This window comes from Ictidomys tridecemlineatus, chromosome 2 (assembly GCF_052094955.1).
Source record: "Ictidomys tridecemlineatus isolate mIctTri1 chromosome 2, mIctTri1.hap1, whole genome shotgun sequence".
Classification (NCBI taxonomy): Eukaryota; Metazoa; Chordata; class Mammalia; order Rodentia; family Sciuridae; genus Ictidomys; species Ictidomys tridecemlineatus.
In genome coordinates, this window is record NC_135478.1 from 1,493,968 (window position 1) to 1,512,486 (window position 18,519).

Consider the following 18,519-nt stretch of genomic DNA (forward strand, 5'->3'; position numbering starts at 1 on the left):
ATTTTGCGAACGGCGAGCAGCGGCGGCGGCGCGGAGAGGCGCAGCGGAGGTTTTCCTGGTTTCGGACCCCAGCGGCCGGATGGTGAAATCCTCCCTGCAGCGGATCCTCAACAGCCACTGCTTCGCCAGAGAGAAGGAAGGGGATAAACCTAGCGCCACCGTCCACGCCAGCCGCACCATGCCGCTACTTAGTCTGCACAGCCGCGGCGGCCGCAGCAGCGAGAAGTGAGCGCCCCGCCCCCGCCCGAAGCTTCCAGAAGCGCTGGCCGCGCAGGCCCGGGGGGCCCGGTCTCGGGGAGCCAGATAGGTCCTGGGAGCGCGAGATCCGCCCCTTTGTTCAGGCCACAATCGCGCCGGGGGCGGGTTCTCGGCGGCGGGGGCGGGGCCGGTCCCGGGCGCCCCCGGCCGGAGCGCGTTGGGGGGGCCGGGGGCGGGGCGTGGGGTCGGGCGCCCGGTTTTGTGGGTGGCAGGATGAAGAAAGATTTAGGGCGGGGTGTGGGTCGAGTGCGAGGCTTGGTCGCAGGATGGGAGTCGGATCGGGGAGAGGGGTTCTCTTCGGGGTTAGTTTAGGGGTCGCAGCTTGGGGACTGGCTTGGGGGAGGGGAGTGGAGTAGGGGATCGAGATGAAGAGGTGGGCTCCAGGGGTGGTAGGGTTTGGAGGTCTCTACTTGCAGTCTCCGCTTTGGGGTGCGATTGGGGTCTGATTCGAGTGCATGGAACGGAGAGTCGCATTGCGGGGAGTGGCCTGAAGTTGGGAATCAGGTGTGGAGGGGGACGGGGGGAAGGGGAGTGAGCCTGGGAAGAGGTTTGGGGCGCTCAGGACAGGGAGTCCGGTGGGGTCGAGGGCCGGACCTGTGTCGGTTGGGCTCGGTGGCTTGGGGCCTCGGTGGAGGAGTCTGTTTCGGGACCTGGTGTGGATCGGGTCAGATCCAGGGGTGGGTGGGGGCTGGGCTGCCCGGAGGCCGACTGGGGCCGGCAGTCGCATGAATCTGCACTTTTCGGTCGCATGAATCTGCACTTTTCGGTCGCGGCCGCCCCTGACTGCCTGCAGGGACCGTGGGCGCTCCGTGGCTGGACTCTCTCTCGTAAGCTGGTCCCCTGTTAAGGCCGTTCTCGTGGGCTCCGCTTCGAGCTCCGGAGGGAGTTGGTCTGGATGGCCCAGGCCCTGGACGTGCTCCGGGCGAGGCCGCCCACGTAGACAGTGCTCGGGGCTTTTTTCTGCTGTGACTGGCGCGGCGGGACAGTACCGCGGAGCGCAGGGCGGCGATGGCCGCCGCCTGCTGGGAAGAGCGATCCAGGCCGCTTCTGTGCGCGCGGTGCCGGAGGCGGCGGTGGTTTGCGGCTGGCGGGGTACTGGCCCTGCCTCTGCTGGGGTGGCGTCCGAGGCAGACTTCCCAGGTGGGCGTTGATGGCTCCCGCGGCTGGGAAACTGACCTCTGTGTTGGTGGGGCTGCGGTCTGGTCCCCCCCCCTTGAGGCTGTGCAAAATGGAGGCGATTTGGGGGCTGTTTACACTGCGCAGCAAATGGCTGCTGGAGCTGCCGGGTGCGCAATTGTGAAAAACTCCCCCTGGGGCTTGAGGCGAGTCAGCGGTATGACGCAACTCGGGGCCTGAGCCCTGGGTGCCAGAGGGGCGGAGCCAGGCCGTCTGTCAAGGGTTGGGATCAAAACAGGCTGTGAGCCTGTGCGCCCTGGTGGCTTCTGCCTGACGACAAAAGGTCTGCGCCTGAGAGGGAGAGGGAGGTTCCCTTAGAGACCGGTGGCTCTTCTCTGAGAAGAGCTAGACTTTCAGATTCTTGCGGGAGTGTGAAGTTGGAAAGGGGAAGCTGAAGTGTTGAGGTTAGAAATGGGAAGGAAACTTCAGTGTGGCGGGCTTGGATTGGGCATCTCTTGCAGTCACTTCACAAAAGCAGAGTTGTTTTGCAGTATCTGGTATAGAATCTGACAGAAATTAGCACCAATTTGGCTTCATTAAAACAAGATGAAAAGAATCTTCGCCCCAAAGCAACTTCATTTAGAAACACCATATCCACACACACAAACTGTCAGCAGTTAGTGAGAGAAGAGAGACCTGGGAAGAATAGTTGAGTGACATTAATATGATGCTCACAAAAATGACAATCACGAAACTGAAGGAAACTTCAGTGTGGCGGGCTTGGGTTGGGCAAGACTGCCCATCCCTAGATGGTCAGAGCAGAGAATTGTGGGCATCACCATCTCCCCAGGAGTCAGATTCCCGTCCACTGTTTCTCTTGTCCAGGTTGAAGGCTTTAGGCAAACCCTGGACAGCCCAGAGGCATGACTCGGGAAGGCACAGTGCAGTAGGGAGTGGACTCTGGAAGGCAGACAAAGGCGAAGTTGATTGGGCTGCCCCCTTAACCAGCCTCTCTCTCCCAGTTCTAGGGTCTCCCTCAGTTGCTGTAGTAACCTGGGTCCAGGGCCTCGGTGGTGCTCCTGATGTCCCTCACCCACCCCTGAAGATCCCAGGTGGGCGAGGGAATAGTCAGAGGGATCACAATCTTTCAGCTAACTTATTTTACTCTGTAAGTATTTGGGCTCCTTGGACTGGTTAGTGTGTGGGTGGGGATAGAGCAAGAATGTGATTCCCAAATGACGGTCCCGTGGGCCTGAGCAGAAGTTACCTGCTGCTCCCTGCACATGGAATTTGAACTTCATCAAACCAGGTGCACAGAAGGCCCCAAGCAGCAAGTAATCTTGCTGGCTCCCATTGGAGCCTCAAACTGGGGCCCCTGTCCTGGACTTCAGCCACCTCCCTGAGATGCTTTGAGGCCCAGGTATTAGCACTGCTGGGTGACCCTGCCGTGGTGCTTTCTGGGTTTTCCAGATTGTCAGCAAGCAGCCATCGGGTGTTGCTTTTGCTTTGAGGAGTGATGGGTCATGTGATGGGTTTCCAAAATAGCAGTCTGGGCTCTCTCCTGTGACAGGATAATCGGCTGAATGTAACAGAGGAACTAACGTCTAATAACAAGACGAGAATTCTTAACGTCCAGTCCAGGCTCACAGATGCCAAACACATTAACTGGAGAGCAGTGTGGAGCAGCAACAGCCTCTACATCGAGATCCCAGCTGGCGCTCTGCCTGAGGGGAGCAAAGACAGGTGAGGGCCAGCCCCGGGGGAAGCGTTTTAAATGGGGCACTAGCAGGTCTCACGTACAGAATTTGCTCCCAGGGAACAGTGGCAGTGTCTGGAGACCTTTCTTGGTTGTCCTGATGGGATACGAGGGGCATGCCATGCCCAGAGAACACATGGCGTAGTCCGAAATGCTCTGTGGGGACCCAGGGACAGAGGCAGGCGTCCACTTTGAATGAGGTTTGGGAGACATGGACGGGGCCAGGGCTAGAACCAGAGGGTGCACAGGGTGCTGACATCTGTGCTTTCTTCAGTTTTGCAGTTCTTCTTGAGTTTGCTGAAGAGCAACTTCATGCTGACCATGTCTTTATTTGCTTCCATAAGAACCGCGAGGACAGAGGTAGGTGACTCCACCTGCTACCCTGGTTCTGCAGGGTGAGGGGAGCGGAGGTGCTTCCCACATCATACCTCCACCCGCCTGCACCTGGTGGGAGTTCTTGGTCTGCCTGCCTGCCTCCTCTCACTGCTGGGAGCCCCTCTGGTGTCCAGGGCCCTGCAGGCTGACAGTGTTTCCCCCGCAGCCGCTTTGCTCCGGACCTTCAGCTTTTTGGGCTTTGAGATTGTGAGACCAGGGCATCCCCTTGTCCCCAAGAGACCCGACGCTTGCTTCATGGCCTACACGTTCGAGAAAGAGTCTTCAGGAGAGGAGGAGTAGTGGCCACGCAGCTCCTCAGGGCCCACCGGGCTGGAGACGGAGGCCCTGGAAGGCAGGCCCCCCAGTGTTGTGTGTGTGGGTGGGGGCCTGGCAGCTGTGCTGGGGTGCGAGAACGTCCTGCTCCTCCTCCGTCTCTCCTGGGTTTGTCCGCATGTCGTAATTGTGCAAATAAACGCTCACTCCAAATTAGTGGTATATTTCTTGAAGTTTAATATTGTGTTTGTGATACTGAAGTATTTGCTTTAATTCTAAATAAAAATTTATATTTTACTTTTTTATTGCTGGTTTAAGATGATTCAGATTATCTGTACCTGAGGAGTTTCTTCTTTGGAGTCTTTGGAAACAGTTTTGGTCTCTTCACCTGGAGAGACAGGTGTTAACCTACCCCTTTATTGCTCTCAAAAATCCCAATAAAAGTGGTCACACTTCTGTTGGCTCCATGGTGTTAACTTGGGAGTGGGCCCTGGGAGGGACGTCCTGGGCTGGGGTCTTGGGCCACCTGTACACAGTAGCCAGGGGTCTGAGCCTACCCTGCTGCCCCACACTCAAAGCTGGTATCAGGCTGGTGTTGACGGTTCTGGAACAGTCTCTGGCCCCCTCAATAGCTTGGTGGGGGGCTGCGGGACTTGAACCCAAGTCACAGCCCTTTCCCCCAAGTTCCAAGTGAACAGCTGCAACTTACTGGATCCCCAGGGACCCAGTGTTCTCATCTGACTGGTCCCTTAGTCTTCCTGGCAGGTCAGGTGGCTCAGGGGCTCAGGTTGTCCACCAGCAGGGGGCAGTCCTGGTGGACTAAGTGGGTGTGGGAGTTGGCCATGGGCCCTCAGTCTCCAGTTCTGTGTCTGTCACAGCCTCACTCTGCAGCACCCAGGGAGTGGCATTCTTGGTTCTGGGCCTGAGCAAAAGTGGACAGGCCCAGGCGGGTTTCAACCCTGTCTGATGGGCTCGGTAAGTTGAGGGTCAAGGCCAAAGATGGGGGCAGGAGGGAGAGGATACCCTGGACGGCCTTCCCTGCAGCTGTAGCGCCCCCTGGTGGTCACGCCGTGGAATACCGCTGGGAGATTCCCTATCTTTGATGGGAACCAGGCTGGAGAGCGGTGCTGAGGAATTAACCCAGAGGTCTTTTTTTTTTTTTTTTTTTTTTTTTTTTAAATGGAGTCTTAAGTTGCTTAGCGCCTTGCTAAATTGCTGAGGCTGGCCTCAAAGTTGGTATCTTCCTGCCTCAGCCTCCTGAGCCACTGGGATCCCAGGTGGCTTCAGTGTCAGTCTCTCCAGTACCATGCTATTGAGCACCTGCTGTGTGCCAGGCCTGGCCCAGCCTAGGGAGCTCAGCCTATGGGCAAGGTAGTTGGTAAGAAAGACTGAGCCGAGCCGCAAGTAGCAGAAAACAGGAGAGAAGCTAGCAAGGGCCCGGGAGGCGCTTTATTTGCTTAGAGATATGGGTTGGGACTTTTTGGCCGGGGCCTTTGGGGAGGTGAGTTCCGCCCAGGTGGGAGCAACACTCTGTGCTGGTTGCTGGCCTCCTGCACTCTGATGGCGATGCTGGCCCTGTCCCAGTCCTGGGAAGGGGGTGCTGCTTCTCCAGCAGGCCTGGAGACAGGTAGGTGTGCACTCTTCCTTGGGGTCAGTCCCACAGCAGCTCCAGGGCGCGGCCCAGCGAGGCCTCGGTGGCCTCGGCCAGGTATTCACAGCACAGCCAGTCCTCCAGGCCCAGCGCCTCCCCGCCTGCAGCGCGCTCCGCCAGATGCACCACCAGCAGCGCACGGCGAACCCGCAGCCAGGGCCCCAGCGGTGCCCCGCGGCCACGCAGCTCAAGCCCCGGCCCCCAGAGCAGTGTCTGCAGTGCACCCCGCGTCTGAGCCGCCGAGGGCCGCCTTCGGGGCAGCTGGGCTACCAGGCGCTCCAGGCCCACGGCCACCGGTGTGGCCGAGGGCGTGGCCGGGCCCAGCAGTGTGCGGAGCAGGCGACCCATCTGCAGCGCATGGGCGCCCAGGGATCCCTGGGGCAGCTGGCAGACGCAGCCAAAGTCGGCCAGCAGCAGGCGCGGGGGTCCTGGGGCCCCACAGCCCCGCGGCGCCGCCAGCAGCAGGTTCTCTGGCCGCAGCTCCAGCAGGGTCGCGCCCTGCGCCTCCAGGCGCTCCAGGGCGGCGCTCAGCTGCAGGAACAAGAGGGCCACCTCCCACGCAGACTCCGCCGGCCGCTGTGCGCTGACTTCTGCCAGCCACTGCGCCACTGTACGCTCTGGCACCTCCGCGGCCAGCACCGCGGGACCTCTCCAGGGCGCCAGCGGCAGCGCGCCCTCGGGCACCAAGCCACACAGCCCCTGCAGGTTGAAGTGCAACGAGGCCTGCAGCTCCACGCCCCATGGGTGGGGCATGGTCGCTCCCGGCTTGGGCACCTGTGGGTCAGAGGGGGCCATCAGACCACTGCGTCCCCCAACCAGCACAGCCCGCAAGGGGGGCCTACCTTTCTAGAAGCCTCCCTGCCTGCCTCAGCCCCCTGGACCAGGCTTGGAGCAGCGGCCCCAGCACCTCCAGGAACAGATCATGGATCATCGGTCATCCGTGTTCCTTTGGATGTTAGTGGCTAACAATGGCCTCAGGGAAATGGAGCCCGAGAGGAGGGTGGTCAGGGGCAAGTCCCTGTTTACCAAAGAGTGGTTCTCACCGAGGGAGAAGGTGTCAGCCAGGACCCAGGCCAGGATGTCCCATGGAAATACGGCCGGCCTGTGTATTTAAGCTGGCCACTAGCCACACTGGAGGCCGTGACAGGCAGCCGGTGAAGGTGATTTTCATAATGTCTCTATGGACCCCGTGTTTAAAACAAGAGGCAATCGAGTAAGAAGCTCTTTGGGTGTCACGTGGTGAGGGATGTCGTCTAGACTAGTGTCACTGAGGTTTGGTGTGCCCTTGACCCAGCACACTCCCAGGGGACCAGCTACACCGCGGGTGCTCAGGAGTGTGGGTGACCGACAGACTCAGTGACCAGCATTCTGGGAGGTGAGAGCCCGCGCCTGGAAGAGGCTCCAGAGTCAGCTGGGCTGGGGCTCCGGGCCGGTTTTCAGAAAGACGCTCTCATGCGGGCTGGACGCGGGTAGCAGGCCAGCCCACGATGGGGCCATCTCACGCCTTAGGACTATTGACACGGGGAGTTTGCGCCTGAGCCACCCGGCCCTTTTAGTGTTCTGTATTGAGAACAGAACTACTCTAAGTAGCTGAGGCTGGCCTCCAACTGGTGATCCTGCCTCAGCCTCCAGAGCCGCTGGGATTGTGGCATGAGCCTCGGTGCCCAGCTTGGACCCAGGAGCCTTGGAACTCAGGTGTGTAGCCGAGTTGGCCCGAGCAGGAGGCAAAGCGGACCCCTGGCCTCTGAGAGGTGTGGGAGGGATTTCCACAACCCCAGGTGCCGCCCAGGTGCTGGCCCCACATTCAGACAGGCGGTTCCAGGCGTCTAGTCATGTCTGAGCTGCAAAGTGGACACGTGGACTGGGCTGGGCCACCCTGGGTCGTGCCCAGGAGGGAGGGCACCCGGGTGTGCTGGGTGCCAGGGGCAGGCTCACCTTGGCAGCCAGGACGTGCCAGGCCACCCCGTCCATGCGCACCACGCGGTAGTAGAGGGCCTCCCCACTCTCCACGCAAGGCAAGCTGTCCAGCAGGCGGAAGCTGTGGCCCGGGAGGCAGGGGCCCGGGCGGCCACCCATGAGCCGGACTCGGAGCCGCGCGTGGATGTCACGGAGGGCGTCCAGCTGCCGGGCGGCCAGTGCGGCCTGCACGGCCTCGGGGCTGTGCAGGGGGTGGGTGGAGAGGCCCAGCGCGGCACTGGGTCCATCCCAGGTCAGCCCCGGGGCCCGGCTCACGTCCTCACTGGGGGACCCCTGGAGGGGCCGTCCAGGCTGCCCTGCTCGGGCCGAGCTGGGGCCGGGGGCCCTGCGGGTGGGCAGGGACTGGGTTCGGGCCAGGGTCTTCTTGGGCAGGGGCGGGGGTGGGGGCTGGGGATCAGAGGAGAGGGACCTGGGAGTCCGGGGGCGGCAGGCCTTAGAGGGCAGCAGGTGGGCACGCACCTCCCCTGTCGGGAGAGAGGGGCCGGTTGAGGACATGCAGGATGTGGGCCCTGGCACCCCCCTGCGTCTCCCTGTCTCTGAAGTGAAACGTGGGTCGGTTGGTTTGCTTTTTGAGGGTCAGGAACAGAGCGCCCTCCAAGAGCCGCACCCCAGCCCTTTGATTTTATCTGGAGACAAGATCTTGCTAAGTAGCGGAGGCTGGCCTCGAACTCTGGCCCTCCTGCCTCAGCCTCCAGAGCTGCTGGGATGACAGCTGTGGCCGCCGCCTGGTTAAAATGGAAACACCAGCCACCTCTGGTCCTGTGGGGCGGGCTGCCACCCCCACTCTGCAGGAGACAAGCCTGGGCTCAGAGGAGGGGGGTCCGTCTTAGAGACTCCAACACCGGAGACCCCCATTTTCCCACATGGCTCTGGGCTGGTGGCCATCTTTACAGTCTGCTGCCCTGTGGTCCCCTGTCTCCCCCAGGACAGGGCCCCGGAGCTGGCTGCTCACCGAGGTTGCCATAGATGGGCTGAGCTGACCAGGGCAGGTGGGCGGACTCCGGGTTCTCGGCGCCTGGCTCAGGGCCGCTCATGGTGCTGCGGGAAGGACGGTGGCACTTGCAGGGGACCACACACGTCGGGGGGGGCTCTGAGCAGAGCTGCTCTCTCCGGCTCCCGCCAGCCTTGACTGCTGTGTGACACTCAGTGAGTCCTTGCCCTTTCTGGCCACCCCTACCCCCAACCTGGAAGAGTTGCTGCTTCCTCCCGCCCCGAGGACCCCTACCTTCAGGACTGGCGTGGCCTCGGGGACCACCCGGGGCCAGGATCCCAGCGGCCAGGGCCTCCCTCCCGGGAGGGTTCAGGAAGCACTGGGCCACGGTTAGACCGCAGGCCGCCGGGGTGGGGCCGGACCGTGGCATCACTTCCCCAGCCGCGGCCTCCTCCCCTGGCCTGCGGGACGGTGCGGGGGAAGCAGGCCCCGGCTGCCCGCGGAGCGGGAGGAGGAAGGACGGGCTGAGGTCTGAGGGCCGTGCTGGGTGGCAGTGGGGACCCCTGTGAGACGGGAGACGCCCCGGGGCACCCCCACCGGGTCCCGGAACGCGGCCTCCAGCAAGGACCCTGCCGGCTCTGTTCTGCCAGCTGTGTGACCATGTCACACCGCCGTCCCTCTCTGTGCTGCAGCAACCAAAGAGCTGGCTCCCACCTTCTGCTCCAGATGTGGGTTCTGAGCAGATTTCCTCGTCCCTCTTCCTGTCTCTGCGTCCATCTCTGGAAGATGTGGACATGCAGGAGCCACCAACGGGAAGCTGTGGTCAGAACGAGGGGCCAGCAGCCAGGGATCCGCTCCAGCACACACCAAGCCTCACCCCGGCCGGACCCCGGGTCCTGCCGGCGGCGTCCCCACAGGGCAGGGACGTGCTTGCTGTGCAGCCTGAGCACGGTGCCCGTCCCTGGGGAAGGTCGGGGATGGCCCCCGTCACCTGAGCACCCCCCTCCCGGCCTGTGGAGGCATTTCTAGCTGGAGGCCACCTCCCCAGCCTCGGCCTGCTTCATCCTCCCGGCTCAGGGTCCAGCTCCACTGTCCCCGGCCGGCACCTGGGAGGCGAGGACTAGAGCCCCGGGGGCACCGCGGCCTGCAGGCTGCGCGAGGCTGGGTGCTACGGTGGTCCTGCTGTCCCAGGTGGAGAGGGCAGGGGGACGAGGCCGCCTGCTGTGTCCCCTCCAGACCCTGGGGCAGGTGTCCCGGCCAGTGTCCCCGCCTGGCTGGGATCTGGGCGAGGGCCAGGCCCGGAGGTGCTCCCCTGGGGCTGGAGGCCCAGGCCAGGGCATCGTCCCCCGAGGGCCAGGCCTGGCCAGCGGGCCGGGGCGCTCGGAGGCCAAGGTGCTTTCCATTTCTATTTTGAGGTTGGACCTCGCTGAGTCGCCCAGGCTGGCCGTGAACTGGCCATCCTCCTGCCTCAGCCTCCGAGCCGCGGGGACCGCAGTGTGGCCACCGCAGCGTGGCCTGCGCCTGACGTGTGACATGGTGATGAGATGTTTCACGGGGCCTGACTGCTGGGGTCCGAGGGGCGCGCAGTGGCTGGTCAGAAGAGGCTGAGGGGCCGGAGCAGGTCACAGTGTCTAGTCAGGGATGTCCACCCCAGTGGCCCAGCTGGGCCCTCCCAGCCTCCCACCCCGGTCCCAGGGCTGTCCTTGGGTTCCAGGCTGGCACCGAGCTCCGGGCGCCAGGGCCACCCACATCGCCTGCGCGGGGCAGGGGGCATGGATGTCCACGGGGTGGGCAGAAGAGTGGCCCCAAAGATGTCTGTGACCGTCCCCAGGGCCTGCGAGTGTGGCCCGGCTCAGCCAGGGGCGCCAAGTTGGTGAGATGGGGCTGCTAACAGCTGGCTTTGAGGTGGGGTCACCCTGGTCGTCGGGGCCCAGTGTCACCACAGGGTCCACATGAGGGGGGCAGGAGGGCCAGAGAGAGGCTGAGGACGCTGTGCCGTCTCGGGGCCTCGGGGGGCCAGCCCTGGCCTCCCGTTTTGGACCTCGAGCTCCTGAAGCCTGGGGGAGGCTGCTGTGCTTTTCTGTTTGTCGACGGGGGGACTGAACTCGGGAGGCGACACTCAGCTGTCCCCGGCCCCGTTTTGCATTTTACTTAGAGACAGGGTCTCACTGAGCGGCTCAGGGCCTCGCTATTGCTGAGGTTGGGTTTGGATCCTCCTGCCTCAACCTCCCAAGAGGTTCGCAATCCTCCTGCCTCGGCCTCCTGAGCTGCTGGGAGGGCAGGTGTGGGCCACCCACTGGTGTCATCCCGTTCTGCCTTGTTTTAGAATTTATTTTCTAGTTTTAGGTGGATACAATGTCTTCATCTTTATGTGGAGCTAAGAATCAAACCCAGGGCCTCACACGTGCCAGGTGAGCGCTCTGCCGCTGAGCCCCAGCCCGGCCCCCATTTGCTGGGTCTTAAGGCGCGGATCCTAAGGTGGTGACAGGGGAGGGAGCCTGAAGGCTTCATCCTGCATATCCAGGAAAACAGGGTTACTAGCCCTGAGCACCAAGGCACAGAGAGGGCCGAAGCTCGCCCTGGGGCACACAGCAGCAGCCTCCCGGGAACCTCAGGCAAACCTCTCAGGGGACCCACACAAACAACGGGAGGAAGAACATGAAGAGACCGAGGGACCGTCCTGCGCCCAGGGAGGGGAGGAGGGGCAGGCGTGGGGATGGGGGAGGGCGGGCAGCCCTGGGTGTCCATGTGTGACCTCCGTGACAGCCTCTCTGGGTCCTGGGAGCCTCCTCCCCCAGCCTCCCGCCCTGCTCCTCCCAGGGAACAACGTGAACTTGTGGTTAACCCCGTCTCAGTTTTATTGGGTCCAGTCACATACAGCAGGGGGGACGGTGGCACCTGCTGGGACGGGGAGAGGGGGCGGAGACCGTGCCCTGCCGCCCTGTGGCCCGGGGCGGCGCCCTCCTGTCTCGAGGAGGCTGAAGGCACTTGGATGTCATCTTGAGGGCCTCAGTGTGGTCATGGCGGCCCAGGTCAGGAGGAGGCTGGGGGACAGAGCGGACCTGGCCACCGTCCAGGGCAGCGCTCACCTGCTTCTGGTCCACCACGGGCAGGGCCAGGCTCCCACAGGCCCAGTCCCAGCCCCGGGGAGATTGGGCCGCATCCCCCAGGCTCGCCTGACCCCTGGGCGCGTGGCCAGCTGGCCGTCTCCCTGCGAGATTCCTGACCCCAGATCCCGGATCCAAGTAAAGCCACCAAGCCCTTCCGCAGGCCCGGACGGGGGTGCCCAGGCCACTCACAGAGGACACCGAGGGCCTGGGTGGTCCTCAGTCCAGCTGGGAGCTCACATGGACGCGACCTCTGGAACCCCAGGCCAGCCTGCGGGCTCCCGTGCCCTTCCTCAGGGCCCCAACTGTCCGCTGGTGGAGGCGGACGGCGGGTCGCAGCTGGGTGGGTCAGGTCATGGGCGGGTCCTGTCTGGGGTCTGGATCCTTCCCAGGAGTCTCCCATGCTGACCCCGGGACCGGAGCCCACCCCTCGCAGAGCAGGGGACGCTGGTCTGGGCTTTCTTTACCAGACCACCATCTGCCTGGGACACCCAACCGGGCCCTCGGCCCCCTGCACCTCTGTCCCCTGCTGCCCCCTGGTGAGCGGGGCTGGCCTCCTGGGCAGGAAGCCTGGCTCAGCCTGCTCCTGCCCTGGGGGTGCAGCCCTGACCCTGCTCCAGCCCCCAGAGCAGGGGTCAGCAGGGGCCAGGCGCTGGGGGACATCTGGGGCTGGTCTGAGCTGGCCCAGGGGTCCAAGGCTCTCAGGGTGGATGACCCGTCCAGCTTGCCTGCCTAGAGGGACCCCTGGGCTGGGCCAGGCCAGGGAGGCCGGGCCAGCCGTGAGGGCCGTGGAGGAAGCTGGGGACCTGGCTTCTCCTGGGGGCAGCCCGCGGGTCCTGGTGGGGGCTGGGAGTGGGCGTGAGGTGTCCCACTTGCAAGCAGCGTGCCGGCCCCAGGTGTGAGTGTGTGTCTCTGGGTGTGCGCAGCATTGACTTTCTGGGGACGGGTTCCTGGGGGCCGTCCCTTCTGTGGGGCGTCTGTAGACTGTCTCCCCAGATGTGGGAGCTGTGTGGGCAGGGACGGGGAGGGCCGAGCCCTGGGCAGCATCATGGGCCTCCTGGTTGTGAACTGCAGGCCACAGGGACCCTGGGGGCCTCTGAGCCGCCCAGCAATCCGTCCCTCCACTCACCCCCACCCCCAGCCTAGGGACCTTGGCAGGGGCAGGAAGATAGGTTGTAACCTTGAGAAAACACTTGAGAAAGTGCAAAAGATGCTTTCTGATGAAAAACAGTCTGTGGTTGGGTGTCTACAAAAAAGGGGAAGTTCTGCCAGTTAGCCGACTTGCAGTTTCCCCTTCCCCCTTTGGAAAATGCATAGGTGGAAATCAGTCTGGTAATCTGACCAGGATCGGGCTTCCCTAACTGGGCCCAGGGCTTCCAGCGCCCCTCAAATCATCTTCATGTTGAACTTGCGGGCTCCGCCCTGGCCCGCGGCCGCCGCTGGCCCGTCCGCCTTGCGGAAGGAGTACTCCACCGAGAAGTGGTTCTTGTGCTGCCCGCGGCCGCGGCTCCACACGAAGAGCAACAGGAAGCAGAAGAGCACCACGCCCAGGAAGGTGATGCACCCCATGGCGGTGGACACCAGGATGGCCGTGAGGTCCAGCGGGAAGCGCGCGGCCACCTGCGTCTCGTTGCGGCCCTCGCCCAGGGTCCGGTTGGTGGCCGGCGCGGGCTGCACCGTCAGCGTGGCGAAGTAGGTGTCGTTGCCGCCGGCGTTGCTGGCCACGCACGTGTAGGTGCCGCTGTCCTGCGGCCGCGTGTCCAGGATCTCCAGCGTGCCCCCGGGCAGCACGCGCGCCCGGCCAGCGCTGGTGGCCGTCACCGCGCGGTGCTGCGGCGTCACCCAGGCCACGGTGGGCGCCGGCTCGCCCTCCGCGCGGCAGAGGAAGCGGACGTCGTCGCCCGCGGTGGCGGAGACGTGCTGCAGCCGGCGCTCGCGAATCTTGGGCTTGCGGCAGACGAAGTACTCGAAGAGCACCGAGTCGGGCAGGTCGCGCAGCGCGTCGCCGCGCACCTCGGCGGGGGTGGCGCAGGCCGGCAGGCGCCCGTCGAAGTTGAGGGTCTTGCGGCGCTGCACGATCCAGAGCAGGCGACAGTCACAGGCCAGCGGGTTCCCGTCCACGCGCAGCGTCTCCAGCGTGTTGACCGAGTGGAAGGTGCTCTCCTCCAGCGTGGACAGCAGGTTGTTGGACAGGTTCAGCAGGCGGATCTGTCGCAGGCCCAGGAAGGCCTGCGGCTCCACCACGGCCAGCAGCGCCCCGGCCAGGTGCAGCTCCCGCAGGCGGACCAGGTCCCGAAAGGACCCGCGCGGCACGGTGCTGATGGGGTTGTGGGACAGGTTGAGGCAGGTCAGGTGCGCCTGGTGTCGCAGCGCGGCGGCCGGCACCGCGGTGATGTTGGTGTGGGTGACGGACAGCGAGGTCAGGTTGAGGCCCTGCAGGCTGCCCGCGGCCACCTCCTCCAGCAGCGGCCAGTTGTCGATCTCCAGGTGCAGCAGCCCCGGAAGCTTCCGGAAGTTCTGGTCCTCCAGGGCGGCGATGGCCAGGTGTCGCAGCCGCAGGGCGCCCAGGCCCCGCAGATGGCCCAGCGACTCTCCGGACAGTGCCGTGAGGTTGCAGCGCTCCAGGGTCAGCTCCTCCAGGGCCAGCAGCCCCGCGAAGGCCCGGCGCGAGATGAACACCAGGTCGTTGTCGCCCACCTCCAGCCTTCGGAGGCTGTGCAGGTCCTGGAAGGTGTAGTCCAGCAGGATGACCAGCTTGTTCTCGCTCAGGTCCAGCAGCGTGAGGTTGTCCAGGCGCGTGAAGACCCCGGGCGGGATGAGCTTCAGCTGGTTGCCGCGCAGGCGCAGGACGCGCAGGCGTGGCAGGTTGGCAAAGGCGCCGGGCTCCACGTGCGCGATGACGTTCTGGCTCAGGTCCAGCTCCTCCAGCTCGGGCAGCGCGGCCAGGTCCCCGGGGTTCAGGCAGCGGATGCGATTGCGGCTGAGCTCCAGCAGGCGCGTCTCGGCCGGGATGCCGTCGGGCACGGCGGTCAGGCGGCGGCGCGCGCAGGCCACGGCGCGCGTCTGGGCGGCACACTCGCAGCGGGCCGGGCAGCCCCCGGCCGGGGGCGGCGCCGTGGGCAGCAGCAGCAGGTGCAGGCTCAGCACGCGCAGCCAGCAGGTCATGGTGCGGAGCCTGGGCCTAGGGCCGCGCCAGCATCCTCAAGCGCACCTGCGGGCGGGCGGGGGGCAGCGTCAGCACCTTGCGGGTGCTCACCCCTGGTGGCCCCGGAAGCGGCTGCCCACCCCAGGTGGCCCCGGAAGCGGCTGCCCACCCCAGGTGGCCCCGGAAGCGGCTGCCCATCCCAGGTGGCCCCGGGAGCTGCTGCCCACTGTGTGGGCCGCACTCCACTCCTGGGGATCTGCACCCAGGAGGAGGGCACGTGTCCCGAGACCCGAGCACAAATTTCACTGACACAGCATGGCTAATAGGTGGGGACAGTCAGGTGTCCACGGGTGCAGGAATGGGCACACAGCGTGGCCCTGCACAGACTGCAGCACGATTCTGCCTGGAGCAGCAGCGAGGCCCGACACACCCCGCAGCGTGGATGGCCCTCAAGGACCTCGTGCTCAGCAACAAGGACCCACACAACAGAGGACCCACTCCCAAAGGAGTGTGTGACCCTATTAGCTGGAAACGTCCCAAACAGGCTGAGCCAGAGACAGAGTGTGGATTCCCAGGGGGCTGGGGCTGGGGAGGGACTGGCGGTTCCCCACGGCCTGAGCTTCCTTCTGGGGTGGTGCAGTGTCCAGGACGCACTGGGGAACTTTTGTGCTATGTGACGGTCACCGCGGGAGGAACACTGCAGGAAAGGCCCTCTCACCTGGAGGGGAGTCGTATTCAGGTCAGTACTTTTGTTTATAAAGACATTCATCGGGGCTGGGGTGTCCCTCAGTGGTAGGGTGCTTGCCTGGGTTGGATCCCCAGCACTGCAAATACACAGAACGAAGCATTTACGGAGTGCCTGTTGTATACAGGCTCGAGTTCAGTGGTGCATAAGCCAGACGTGGCTCCTGCGTCCTGGGGTGCACATCCACGGGAGGGGGCACGGGACCCTTCCACTTGTGTTAATGCCGGCCCACTGTGTCCTCCAGGCGCCCCTCGGCCCTCCCCAAGCTGGGCCTGAGCTGGACACACCCTGCAGGACAAGCAGCAGTGCTTCACAGGAAGCAAGGGCCGGGCCTCCATGAGTCGGGAGTCGGCCGACGGATGACCAGGATTGTGAGAGAGGGTGACTCCAGGCCAGGAAAGGGGACCCTTGAGCGAGACTCAAAGTTGGAGTCTTGCTCTGGGTGTCTTGGGGGGCCTTGCTCGGAGGTGGGGACTCTGGGTGTGAAGGGTTGGGGAGGCCACACGGGGCGGGCAGGCCTCTGTCCAGTGACTGTGTCCTTCAACGAGAGGGGAATGTGGACACAGGTAACACAGAGGGGAGAACGCCACAAGAAGATGGGGACAGGCTGGAGTGACGCGGCCGCAGCCAGGGACGCCTGGAACCCCCGGAGGCTGGGAGAGGCAGGGGTCTTCCTGGGGCTTGGAGGGGCCAGCCTCCCCCCTTGGCCTGGCCCAAGCCTTCAGCAGGCAGCTCCAGGACCCTCGAGGCCGAGGCAGCCGCCGAGGGTGCTGCGGCTGGAGGACGGCTGGGCAGAGGCCGGCAGAGCGGGAGGCCGGCAGAGCGCAGTGCAGGCCGGGCGTGAAGGTGGAAATGAGGGGGGTCTCGGGGCCGGATGGTGCGGAATGTGATGGCCAGGAGGCCCAGGCCCCGGCAGGCCCCGGAGGGGGCGCCCTCCTTGTCGTCTGGGCAGCCTGCTGGCCCCTGCTGCTCGCTGACCGCCGGCTGCCCACCCTTCCCAGGGGTTGAGAGGGGGTCGGGTGGCAGGAACAGCCAGATGGCAGCCGCCCGCACCACCCGCCTCTTCTGCCCAGCTGCCAGGTGGCTGTGTTTGGCATCTGAGACGCTGAAGCCCCAGGCTTCCCCCACTTCCCCTCGTCCTGTCCCTTCAGACCTGGCTCTGGGACAGGCCAGAACCTGACCTACTGTACACGAGGGCAGTGGCTTCCCGGCTTCTAACGCTGAGCTGGGGAGGGCCGCCTGGGCAGGGGCTGGACCAGGGCCCAAGCCGGCGGCTGGCGTGTGCAAGAGTCCCTGCCACCTGGTGAGTGGGGAGCCGAGGCAGGCGGGGTGCACCTGAGCAGGACCCCTTGACACAGAGACCCCAGGGCCGGGGCGCAGCTCAGCCAGGGCCAGTGCCGCTGGCTTCAAGGTCTGCTACTAAAAAAAAAAAAAAAAAAAAAAAAAAAACGCAAATACGGAGACAGCCATGTGACAGTGACAAGGACACATACGGAGTGATGCATCTATAAGCCAAGGGACACCAAGGGCCTATTGAGAGGGGATAAGTCTCTGTTGTCTTAAAGCCACCCAGTTCCTGGTAATCGGTTATGGTCACCCCAGAAGACGGACACAGGGCTTCAGCCACACCCGTGCACCCTGCAGAAAGGTCAGCCCAGGACAGTGGCACACACAGGCGGGCTCTCTGCAGTGTTCTTGAAACAGTGAAGAAGTGGAACCAACCTAAGTGTCCCTCAATAGGGGATTGTGAAGATAAATCCTAGTCTGTGCCAGGATGGGCAGGAAGGTGGGCAGGTACTGACAGACAAAAATGGATGACTTGATCTAGGTGTCCATCCACATGGGCTCGGTCCAGTACGTGGAGTGGAGAGGTTTCTCTGGACCAACAGCGGAAGTCAGCTGAGACCTCCTTAACGGGGTGGCGGGGAGAGAAGGATCTACCTTAAAAGTCCATCATTTGGGGATCAATCACGCAATCAGTGGTTAGATTCAGTTGTCAGTGTGGAACGCTGGGGGCTACGTGCCTGGGAGGGCACGGCAGAGCTCTGGGGAGGAAGACCACCCGGTTGCCATCAGTTACAACAGGGCACTGCTCCTGGGGACAACGAACTGTCCAAATGAAGCTGTATTTGGGCAGCTGGATGAGCACCTGAGCAGACGCCCTGCCGCCCGCTGCCACCCCTGTGGGATGAGCACGGCGGGACACGGGAGGGAGGAGAGGGCGCCGCACACCACCCGCTGGAGTGGCCCTGGCCCGGGGGTGGGGGGAGTGAGGTCCTTCCCCTCCCACTCCCTCTGGGGCGGTTTTCCTGGGTCACCCTCCTTGGCTGGAGCTGTGGCGGCGAGTGCAGGGGCCTCTCCCGGGAGGGGACAGGCACTGCTGACTGCGGCTCCCTCGGCATCTGCCTATCTGTGCCTCGGGCGGTTTCTATCCCAGGCCTGTGCTGTCTCCTGCCGGGCTGCAGAGTCGGGGCCTGCGCAGGCTGCTCTGCAGGAGCTGGGCTCCCTGGCTCTGCCCCAAGGGGAAGCATCTGGTCTCCCGGCCCTGCAGGTACGGCCGCTGTTTTCCTCTGCCTCCTGACCCACCTGCCTCCCCTCCCTGCCTCCCCTTCCCTCTGCGCCAGCCACACGGCCCCTCCCTGAGCCTCCGACTCACCAGGCTCAGTCCTGCCACAGCGCCTCCGCACCTTCCCTGCACGTCTCTCTCTCTGACTTCATTTTGGTCTCACCTGAAATGTCACTGCCCTGGTTTCTTTCTGCCCAAGTCCCCACCCCAGTCTCCCTGGAATGCCAATCAAAGCCTTCCTAATGCTGGTGTCTGATGGCACCATGGAGATGAGGGAAGAGGACAATGAAGAGCGAGGAGGAGAAAATGGTGGTGGTGATGATGATGATGGTGATGGTGGTGGTGGTGGTGATGGTGATGGTGGTGGTGGTGGTGATGGTGATGGTGATGGTGATGGTGGTGATGGTGATGGTGGTGGTGGTGGTGATGGTGATGATGATGATGGTGGTGGTGATGGTGATGGTGGTCATGATGGTGGTGATGGTGGTGGTGATGGTGATTGTGATGGTGGTGGTAATGGTGGTGGTGATGGTGATGGTGGTGATGATGATGATGGTGGTGATGGTGAAGGTGGTGGTGATAGTGATGGTGGTGATGATGGTGGTGATGGTGGTGGTGA

General features: G+C 63.8%; 3 protein-coding genes across 9 annotated transcripts in view; 1 reads left to right on the plus strand and 2 right to left on the minus strand.

Annotated features, from left to right (window-relative positions):
• Oaz1 (ornithine decarboxylase antizyme 1) lies at positions 1-4,231 on the plus strand. The gene is given in 5 exon segments (NM_001289865.2): positions 1-225; positions 2,397-2,542; positions 2,945-3,117; positions 3,405-3,490; positions 3,672-4,231. Coding segments are annotated over 5 exon segments (684 nt in total). The 5' UTR covers positions 1-79; the 3' UTR covers positions 3,806-4,231.
• A 974-nt stretch (positions 4,232-5,205) lies between these two features.
• Positions 5,206-11,053, minus strand: Peak3 (PEAK family member 3). 6 transcript variants are annotated; one of them, XM_078033276.1, is made up of 4 exons: positions 9,052-11,053; positions 8,359-8,535; positions 7,365-7,870; positions 5,206-6,203 (listed from the first exon to the last, which is right to left on the minus strand). In XM_078033276.1, exons 1-4 carry the CDS (start codon positions 9,131-9,133, stop codon positions 5,430-5,432), a joined length of 1,539 nt encoding a protein of 512 aa, XP_077889402.1. In that variant the 5' UTR covers positions 9,134-11,053; the 3' UTR covers positions 5,206-5,429. The 6 variants fall into 6 exon arrangements, with proteins under 6 accessions (XP_077889402.1, XP_077889401.1, XP_077889400.1 ...); XM_078033275.1 differs by having other exon boundaries at positions 8,359-8,538; XM_078033274.1 differs by having other exon boundaries at positions 8,632-11,053.
• A 118-nt stretch (positions 11,054-11,171) lies between these two features.
• The window catches only part of Lingo3 (leucine rich repeat and Ig domain containing 3), a 16,891-nt gene continuing 9,543 nt past the window's right edge, over positions 11,172-18,519 (minus strand). The window contains exons 2-3 of one of the 2 annotated variants that reach the window (XM_078033296.1): positions 15,308-15,413; positions 11,172-14,655 (exon numbers count right to left, since the gene is read on the minus strand). In XM_078033296.1, coding sequence (XP_077889422.1) covers positions 12,831-14,609 — 1,779 coding nt within the window. In that variant the 5' untranslated portion in view covers positions 14,610-14,655; positions 15,308-15,413 and the 3' untranslated portion in view covers positions 11,172-12,830. The remainder of the gene's footprint in view (positions 14,656-15,307; positions 15,414-18,519) is intronic. The other variant, XM_078033289.1, reaches the window with a different exon arrangement.

Bases quoted from the DNA above. Each gene is read 5' to 3' on its own strand.
- Peak3 (XM_078033271.1), bottom strand. From the start codon at position 9,133: ATGTCCACATCTTCCAGAGATGGACGCAGAGACAGGAAGAGGGACGAG. The intron at 7,871-8,358 runs GTGAGCAGCCAG...CTCTCCCGACAG, and splicing joins GCCCATCTATGGCAACCTCG to GGGAGGTGCGTGCCCACCTG. The intron at 6,204-7,364 runs GTGAGCCTGCCC...TCTGACCCACAG, and splicing joins GGCACGTCCTGGCTGCCAAG to GTGCCCAAGCCGGGAGCGAC.